This window comes from Capsicum annuum, chromosome 3, assembly GCF_002878395.1.
Source record: "Capsicum annuum cultivar UCD-10X-F1 chromosome 3, UCD10Xv1.1, whole genome shotgun sequence".
Taxonomy (NCBI): domain Eukaryota; kingdom Viridiplantae; phylum Streptophyta; class Magnoliopsida; order Solanales; family Solanaceae; genus Capsicum; species Capsicum annuum.
The window spans coordinates 65606412-65617008 of NC_061113.1; the positions used below are offsets into that span (position 1 = coordinate 65606412).

The 10597-nt window shown below is 36.7% G+C and overlaps 1 protein-coding gene across 1 annotated transcript; it reads left to right on the plus strand.

Annotated features, from left to right (window-relative positions):
* The first annotated feature begins 3603 nt into the window (after positions 1–3603).
* Positions 3604–4155, plus strand: LOC124896673. Its single transcript, XM_047408328.1, has one exon. The coding sequence runs from the start codon at positions 3604–3606 to the stop codon at positions 4153–4155; it is 552 nt and encodes a 183-aa protein (XP_047264284.1).
* The last annotated feature ends 6442 nt before the right edge of the window (positions 4156–10597 follow it).

A 10597-nucleotide genomic window follows, 5' to 3' on the forward strand; every position in this document is an offset into this window, starting at 1 on the left:
GTGTCAAAGGCTCCAAGTTCTTGGTCAAAAATCTTTATAATACTATGAAAACTCATTACCCAAAAGTTCCTTGGAGAAGCATTGTAATATACCCATGTATATACCTCATACATAAATTCACTTTGTGGCTAGCTCTATAACATTGACTACCTACAATGGAAAGACTAGCAAAAATTGGAATACATGTACCTATTGAATGTGTACTATGTTGAAGTATTGATGTGACTCATGGTCATCTGTACATGGAGTGTAATGTCACTAGAAGTTTATGGAGATGATTGCTTCTATAGATGGGTGTATAGAGGATTATGGGAGACTGGAACACTGAAGTAGAGTGGGTGGCCAAACAAGAAAATGGAAGATCAGCCAAAAGTTCCATCATTAGTAGTATCTTTGTAATGGTGATCAATATAATGTGGAGAACAAAGAACTCTATCAGATTCCAACAGGGCAGCTATAATGAAGATTAAGTTTGCAGGGAAATTGCTATCCATATCCATATTCAGAGCAAAACTCAAAGAAAATAGGAAGGCCCTCTACAATAACAAGCTACAGTACCATGAAGAACACCACCTGAATTGCTGATACACGGTTTACATTGTAATGTTGGTTGGAAAGTCTTGATTAGTTACTACTAGATCAAATTCCCTAGTTGAATAGGTGATGTTTTAGAGATAGTATAAATTTGTTACATGCATGGGAAACAGGGGGTGTGACCCTATTTGGAACTTTGTAAATATCCTTTTGGTGAAATAAAATCCTTCTTTACCAAAAAAATCCAAGGAATGATAACTCATGTATCGCTATCACCATTAGACGTGGTAAAGTGTTACCTAATCCTTTTTTGAGCACACTTATTTTAGATGATGTAGTGGAATTAGAGAAGAAAGCAGAAGAAGAACATCCAGTGGGGTCTAAAAAGATAGAAAAGGTGAAGGATCCAGTTAAACAGAAGCAAGTTGATGAAGTGGAGAAAAATAAAGGATAGGAACGAGAGATGGTTGCTATAAGGGTACCAAAACTACCCCTCCCCCCATTTCCACATAGATTGTAAAAGAAGGCAAATGAGACTAAATTTACCAAATTTATGGACATACTAAAGTAACTAACAGTAAATGTGCCTTTAGTTAAGGTACTAGAGTAGATGCCAAGTTATGCTAAGTTTATAACAGCCTTCACTGTTCCTTGTACTATTAGATCACTAAGCTTTGCAAAGGCCTTTTGTGATCTTTGGGCAAGCATAAACATCATATCATTGGTGGTTTTCAAATAGTTGGGTTTGGGAGATCCTACACCAACTAATATGTGGCTTCTAATGGTGGATAGATCGGTGAAAAGACAAGTGGGAATTCTTTTTGATGTTTTTGTTAAAGTGTCTAGCTTTATATTCCCAGTGTATTTTGTAATTCTGGATTGTGAGGTGGATTTTGAAGTACCCATAATCTTGGGTAGACCATTCTTAGCAACCAGAAGTGTATTAATTGACCTACAGTCTAATAAATTAAAATTCAGGTTCATTGATGAAGAGGTCGGTTTTGATATCTATAAATCGATGAAGCAGCAAAAGAAAATAAGTGTGTTCTCATTTATTAATTTATTCTATGAAGGTGAGAAAAAATTACTAGTTGAAGAAAGATTTGTTGTGGAGACATTAGTCGCAGTGTTAATAAACTTTGATAGTGAGGGAATCGATGAATATGACGAGACTGTGTGTGCATTCACCAAAATGGGGTCATATTCTTATGCCCTTAAGAAGTTGGATTTGGACTTAAAGAATCATCCAACATTATCTACCAATCCGTCTGTTGAAGACCCACCGGTGTAGGAACTAAAGGAGGTGCTAAGCCATTTGTGGTATGTGTTTTTAGGTGATTGAAACACTTTATCGATTATAATAGCAGCAAATTTTATGGATCATCAAGTTGAAGCTCTTATTTTTCTATTGAGGCGGTACAATAGGGCTATTGGGTGGACCATTGCCAACATTATAGGCATTACACTGGGCATTTACATACATAAGATCCAGCTGAAAGAAAAATGTACACCTATGATTGAGCATCAACGCAGGCTGAACCCACCAATGCAAGAAGTCATGGAAAAAAAGATTATAAAATAGCTTAATGCTGAGGTAGTGTACCTAATCTCTGACAGTAGGTGGGTGATTCCCGTGCAATGCATGCCTAAGAAAGGAGGCATGGCTGTTGTAGTAAATGAGAAGAATGAGTTGATTCCTCTCAGACCAGTGACAGGGTGGAGATTCTGCATGGACTATAGGAAGCTGAATTCATGGATGCTGAAAGACCATTTCCCAATGGCCCTCATGGATCAAATGCTTGATTGATTGGAAGAAATAGGTTGGTACTATTTCCTTGATGGTTACTCAAGGTACAATCAAATATCAATTGCCCTTGAGGACCAAGATAAAATGACCTTCACATACCCATATGGAACTTTCGCATTCAAGAAAATATTGTTCAAGTTATGAAATGCACTAGCCACATTCCAAAGGTGCATGATGTCTATTTTCTTGAACATGGTGGAGGACACATAGGAGGTATTTATGGATGATTTCTTAGTGGTCGGCAATTCATCTGAATTTTGTTTGGTGAACTTAAGCAGGGCTCTACAGTGGTGTGAGGAATTCAATCTTGTTTAAAATTAGGAGAAATACCACTTCATGGTGAAGGAAGGCATAGTGCTGGGACATAGAATATCGACAAAAGGGATTGAAGTTGCCAGAGCAAAGGTAGAAGTTTTTGAAAAACTTCCTCCTCCTATTTTGGCTAAAGGATTTAATTATTTTCTAGTCCACGTAGGTTTCTACCAAAGGTTCATAAAAGACTTTTCAAAAATTGCAAATCCACTTTGCAAATTATTGGAAAAGAAAACCAAGTTTTTTCTTGACGATGATTGTATGAAGGGATTCTAATGCCTTAAGGAGAATTTGGTTTCTACTCCTATTATTATTGCTTCGAATTGGTCTAATCCATTCAAAATAATATGTGATGCAAGTGGGTAGCATTTGGGGCAGTCCTTGGCTAGAAGAAGGAGAAGTTATTCTATCCTATCTATTATGCTAGCTAGGCATTAAATGGGTCATAGAAAAATTACACTGTCACAGAATAGGAACTCCTAGTCGTGGTTTATGCATTTGAGAAGTTTCGGGCTTATCTGTTAGGGGCCAAATTAGTGGTCCACACCAACTATGCTGCATTAAGATATTTGATAGCGAAGAAAGATGTCAAACCGAGGCTTATCAGATAGTGTTATTGCTGTAGAAATTTGATTTTGAAGTCAGAGACCGAAAGGGGTGTGAAAATCAGGTTGCGGATCACCTATCTAGATTAGAGAACAATCAGTCCACTATAAATAAGATAGATATTGATGATTTCAGATGAGCAAATTTTTGTTGCCGCTCTTGAATTGGTGCCTTGGTATGCTGATTTTTCTAACTTTGTTGTTAGTGACATTATTCCGGAGAACTTGTCATTCCATCAAAAGAAGTAGTTTATCCATGATGCTACTAGATATTTTTGGGATAAAACCTATTTATTCAGATGTTATGCAGACAACATCATTAGAAGTTGCATCCCAGAAGTTGGCATGGAAAGCATTTTAGAAGCTTTCCATGCTTACCCAGTTGTGGGACATTATGCAAGTGATCGCACTATACCAAAGGTTTTGCAAAGTGGTTATTACTGGCTAATGGTTTATAAGGACACTTATGATTTTGTGAAGAAATATGATCAATGCCAAAGGCAAGGTTCAATCACTAAACAACATGAAATGCCAATGACAAAGATGATGGGGGTGGAATTATTTTATATCTGGGGCATTGACTTCATGGGGATGTTTTTAAGCTCCTATGGCTATAAGTACATCTTAGTCGCTATGGACTATGTGTCTAAGTGGGTTGAAACTGTTGCTTTAGCTGATGATGAAGGAAAAAGGGTGGTTGCAATCTTAAAAAAGAGCATTTTCTCATACTTTGGGGTGCCCTGGACAAGCATAAGTGATGGAGGGTCAAACTTTTGCAATAAGGTGTTTCAGGATTCATTGATAAAGTATGGTGTGAAGCAACAAAAAGTGGACACTTCATATCACCCACAAACTAGTGGAGGTTTCAAACTAAGAAAGCAAAGCAATTTTGGCTAAGACAGTGAATACAAATAGAAATGACTGGTCACGAAAGCTCGATGATGCTTTGTAGGCACATCAACTAGCTTTCAAGACACCCATCGTGATGTCATTGTATCAACTAGTTTTTAGCAAAGCATGTCATCTTCCAATCGAGCTTAAATACAAAGTTTCGTGGGCGCTCAAGTGGTGGCATATAGATTGGAAAGAGGCAACAAAATTGAGATTAGAGCAGCTGAATGAAATGTATGAGTTCTATCTCAGTGCATATGAAAGAGATGACTTATATAAGGAGCAAATGAAGAAATACCACAATCAAAGAAGCGGGACTTTTAGGTCGGCAATCGGGTATTGCTCTTTAACTCAAGGATTAAGCTCTTCCTAGGTAAGCTAAAATCAAAATGGTCTGGGCCCTTCAAAGTCACGCAAGAAAATTCATCTGGAGTAGTTGAATTGGAAAATAAGGATGGAAGTTCCTTTAAAGTAAATGGGTAATGATTTAAGCAATACATCAGTTTGATGTACTCGGTGAAATGGTTAAGCACAATTTATCTTAATGAAGTATAAGTAATCAACTAAACTTAGTTATTCCGCGACATTAAATCAGGCGCTAGTGGGAGGCAACCCACAATTTGTTGTTGTAGCTTTAGTTAGAATTAGTTGTTTACATGGTACAATTAATAGGGTTGCTAAGTGTGCAAGAATTATGAATTAGGGAGAAGAAATTAAAGAAGCTGAAGTTTTGTGGAGGATAGACTGACGGACCGTCAGTCACTTGATGAGCCATCACAAGAGCCATTAAAGCTATAGCTAAAAAACATTAATTATAGTTAAGGCCTAACGGCATAAGTGAGTACCATCACCTCATCGATGGACCATCTCTTTGACCGCAAGAAAAGTCAGCATACATGAGTTACTGGTAAGCTGTGATGAATTATTTGACGAACCATCAGATAGGCCGTCAGAAAACCCCTTATTTTTAAGTGTGTGGTTTGGGGAAAATTAGGTCCATGGGAATATTTGAACCGAACCAAAGGTCTTTCAAATAGATCAAGGTAATCAGTTACATGCACGTTCCAGTCTCCCTAACTCCCAAAACGGTTGAAACTCCTTCACATTCATTATTTTAGATTGAATTTATCTTATTTGAGGACTCTTCATTATGTTCTTTTCCCTATTTAAACTAGCTATCCGTCTCCTCTATTTTTCATCAGTCTCCAACTTTAAATTCTTACTTTTTAAAGCATAAGGTGATAGTTGTTTGTAGTTTCTGAGGTTGTTTTAAGAGGGAAGAAAAGCATCAAGAGCAAGGTATGATTCTAACTTCTTCTCTTTGTAGGAAAGTGTAAACATGCTATGATGTAAGTATAATTGCTATCTAAAGAGTAGTTGGTTTGAATATATTTGTAAGTCGAACACTGGTATGAATTTGGTTGGGGTGAAGTCTAAGTAACCCGTGTTGTATTGTGTCCAATAATGGTTGAAAAATAGGCGTTACGGGCTGGAAATTTTAAATATAAAGTTTGAGGCTACGAGGTGTTAGACAGTATGTCAAAAAGGGAATAAAAACTACAAAATAAAGGCTGATGGCTAAAACGACAAACCGTCAACTTTATGAAGGACCATCAACCTTATAACGTACTATCACAAGAGTTATCGCCAAAATGATTTTTGAAATGCTTTCTGTTTAAGCAGCGATGGCCAAGGAGAAGGACCATTAGTTACTCGATGGCCCATCAGCCTAACTATCAATGACTCACTATTCTTATGTTAAGAAGTGACGGACAAGACGACGAGTCCGTCAACCAGATCATCACTTCAAAATAGTGACTCGTTCTTCCTAGGTGTTACAAATTATTACATTTTATAATTGGCAGTTTGATTGTATGTTCTAATTTCAGGCATAATGACTCCAAAATTACCTTCAAGGAGAGGTAGTGGGCAATCCCAACAGTCTCGAGACACCACTACTTCAAGGGGTAGAGGTGATTAGGAATGGAATAAAGAAGTACCAACTTTCAACGCCCGCCAAAGTGAGAAAAAGAAACAAGAACTCTCCCAGTCTACGAAGGAGAGTGAAAGTGAGAGTAGCATCAACACAAGTTCTAGCCCTAGTGAGGAAGGGTTTAACACTTCCAACCCTTACACAGTCGATGTGTTAGAACTTGAGGAAACAAAATATGATTAAAAGAAAGGATCCAAAAGTGAGCGAATCAATATGGTGGAAAGTTGAGGGTGCAAAAAAACACTCCATGATAGGCTTCATCTAACACAGAATAGAACTATGAAGCGACCCATTGCAGAAGAGTATCGAATAATTACTTTTGATCTATATGAGTATTCAGATCTTAAAAGAAGGTTCAATATGTATGAGCTATCAAGCTTGAGAAAGCCTCCGGGGTCGTACTATCCAAACTTAGTGCGGGAATTCTTTGCCAACTACTTAGCACTATTGGAGAAGGATTTCCCTAAAGGTACCAGACTTGCAGAAATAAGGAATAGAACACAGGCTCCTGTGAGAGGGATGACAGTTAATATTTCAGATAGCGCAATCAATCAAATGTTGTTTGGTCCAGATTATGAAGAACCAGACATCACACCAAATCTCGAGCATTGTATGTTGACTGCATCTAGCCAATGTTCTTAGTTAGCTTGGGTTCTTACAGATGGCGGTAATACATCATAGCTGTAGGTTAAAGATTGGATCACAAAGTCATCCTTAAGTTTTAGGGCAAAGTTTTGGTGAGCCATCATCAGGTTGAGGCTAATGCCTACAGGAGGGGATGATAACTTGGATAATCAAAGGGCAGTTCTAGTAGCCAGTATAATTGATGGGTTTAAGATTGAATTAGACTACGTAATTGTTGATGAAATGGTTGTTCGTGCTCATAAGACGGCAATCACATTATCATTTTCGGGCTTGATCATGGAGTTATGTAGGCAAGATAATGTGCCTATTGATACTGAGATGACTGAGTTTTTCTAAGTTCTATAACTGACTGAATTCTATTGAGGTCTATAATAGACTGAGAGAACTACTAATCGCGACATGACTGATACTATTCTGTAACTGACACTGGCTTTAAGTAATAGCTAGATTGGTGGGTATTAAATACCCCCAGGACTCGATTGCATGAAAAGTAAAGCAAAGCATTATCTTTAATAGCGTATCAATGCTTACTTGATCATAATTCATTCATAGAGATATTTCATCAAACACTTGTAATGATTTAACTTGTACATGGATGGGATCACATAATAACATGTCATGCCTTCACTAGTCAATTCACATAAGCATTTTATCAAACACTTGTAGGGCATATGCTTGTTCATATACTAACATATCATGATTTCATCACTTTATTCTTATGGACATTCTATCAAACACTTGGGGAGCACAACTTCATGCACATAATCCTGGATAACATATAAACATGGCAACTTCAATGCCCAAATTACAATTTTGTAGGTTTAGCATGCAATTCATATAAATCCCCATAAAAATACTAAGTTAATTTCATAAATCATATAATAATCATGAATTAAAACCCAATTAACATCATAAACACATTAATCACATTGTAAATTCAAGGGTTTATCAAGATAACCACATATTTATCACATATGCTATTTAATTTCATGAAATTTGCACTTAAATCAAGGATTTTAACCCAACTACTATCATGAACATGAATTCAATCTAATTCAAACGTGGAAATCATAAATCTGAGATCTTATATATTTTTAAAAATGGACCCATAGTTGAACACCTAACATACTTGAGAAGAAGATTTCTTGAAGGTTGTTGGAGTGATTCTTAAGGATTGACCTTGATTCTTGAACTAGGTTTTATTTCTTTGAGAGAGAAATACCTTTTGATTTTTGGGGAAAAGTGAATAATAAAGGGTTTAAACGTTTTTAGGGCTTAAATCCCACATCTTGACGGAATGAAATCAGGGGAAAAAACTGTTTTAACTCTGGGCGCAACTTTAATTTTTCCTAAAATTTTCCCGATCTGGACCCCTGGCGCGATATACCACTATCGCACTAGGCCACTGGAAAGTAACGACTGGGAAATTGCATGGTGGCGCAATGCGGTACAATTGGGAAATTGCATGGTGGCGCAATGCGGTACAATCACGTCGCCACCTTGGACGCGACCTGGAAATTCACCGCGACGCGGTGGTATCATGTTGAAATACTAGAAAAGGATAATTCAGAAATTGAGCCTTGGCACGAAATGCCAATATTGTGGAGTCTCATTGGTTTTTGACAATTTCCATTTTTCCTGGCTCCGCGACATGCTGATAGCTCAGGTGGTACACTGTCTTACTAAAATGGCTCTAACTCTTTGCTCGAGTGTCAGATTTGGGTAAATTTGATATCGATGGAAAGCTTATTCAATTTACCACACAATGAAAAGTCAAAATGTTGAAAATTACATATGTATAAAAGTGTATTCATCTTTAAAGAAAATCTTTGATATTTTTAGGACAAATTAATCTAGGTAAAAGTATGGGGTTTACACTTGCCCAGTTTATTTGTGCAACATTATGGTTAATTTAACAGGATAGGATAGCAGGACTCCTTCAAATGTTAGTCCACTTAGCCTTAAAATCCCTATTAAAAATGTAATTTTTCCTTTGAAACCTTTCTGAGCCTTTGTTTTAATTTATTTATTCAGCCCTAACAATTCTGATTCACTCTCTTTGAAATGTTAACACCTGATTTTTTCCCTGGTCCAACCTTGGACATTGTGCACCTTAACTTAGGCAAAATGCCTAAGTTGAGGGTGACTACTATTAGGAAGTTAATAATTTGAAGTAAGTAGTTTGAGTTGTGTTAATGTGTCTCATCCAACCCTCATCTGCTTGGATAATGTGTATCTCAACTGACAACATCAGTATAAGTGGAGGGTGGCTGATGTATACTTAAAAAAGGGTGTTTTGAAGTTGCTGGATAAATAGTATAGGTTGTAAAGGAAGTTGAAAAGAAGTAGTCATGGTGAGTATAAACTAAGGGAAAATAGGGTGAAGTCATTACTTGAAGTCACTATCCCATAAGCATTCCTCACATGTCTCTAAACCCTCATTACAAGCTATAAAGTCCTGTTTTATCCTTGCAAATCAACCATAGAATCATAAGATGATAAGGGAAAGCTTATGGGTGTATGTGTTATGTTTAAAACTTCCTTTGTGAGAGTGACATTCCTATTTTATAGTCTGCATATTGAATGAGAAAGTGTGGTAGACTTCTTTAAATGTGAGGGCAATTTGAGATGTACTTGTCATTACTAATTCTTTGAGATTTTTGTGTCCATGATCATGCATGTATTAAATTATAGAATAATGCCAAACCTGGATCCTTATGTGTTGAGACTTCATAAGTAAAGTTACAATTAAGTGGATATTTAATGGTGTAATTCAACAGCTGAGTACCCATAATTGTTCTTGTTATGCATATGATGTGGTAGTGAGTTTCTTGAGGATAAGCAACTGTCTTAAGTTGATGGTATTAATGTTTTGGTATTTGATGGAACATTTGTATCTTTATGAAGGGATAATTGTATGATTTTAAGTAACTATTGAAGCATTTGACGTTGGGTTTTACTTGTTCTCAATAAAATCACTCAAAAGAAGGAATAACTTGGATAAGCAGGAAAAGAATCCATGTGACGTATTAATTGAAGGGCCATCAACATTACGACGGACCATCGTGGTACTTGTAAGGCTTAAGTAGAAGTGAAGTTTCAAAGGATTCAAGTGACGGATTGAGTGATGGGTCATCAAGCTTAAGACGGACGATCATTGTGTCCCTCAGTATTAATCAAAACAAAGTGAAACCAAAGATCCACTAACGGATCTAGTGGACGACCGTCAGGCCTACGATAGACCGTCACTTCGGTCGTCATCCTTAAAATAGAATGAAGGTAAATCAGAGTCCCTATGAAGAATCAAGTGAAGGTCGTTAAGCTCATGACAGATCTTTACCTTAGCCATCAACCATGGCGCGCAGCCTGTGTTTTGAAATTTTAAATTCCCACTTTATGGGAGCCTATAAATACCTAATTTAAGGTTAGATTAGATATCTTTCAACTCTTGAAACATTTTGTCACTGTGATTTCTCTGAGAAACAAGATTATTTCTTTGGTTTTTCATTTTATTCACCATCATCTAAGATTTGAAACAATTTCTTGTATTTTTGTAAGTAATTCTAAATAGTTTATGAAATTTACAATGGATTTGTTTTCTTTCATTATGTGTGGCTAAAACTCCCATAGCTAGGGTTATGGAGCCTTGGTGTGATCCATTTCTAGGGTTGTGAGAATAATCAAATTCCATAGATAAGATCAATTGCATAACCTTCTCTTCAGATTAATGATTCTTTCTGGTTGCAAACTCAAAGGATGCGCCCATAAACACCACTTGTTTGAGTAAAAGAGTTGGTGTTGGGAAAAGAG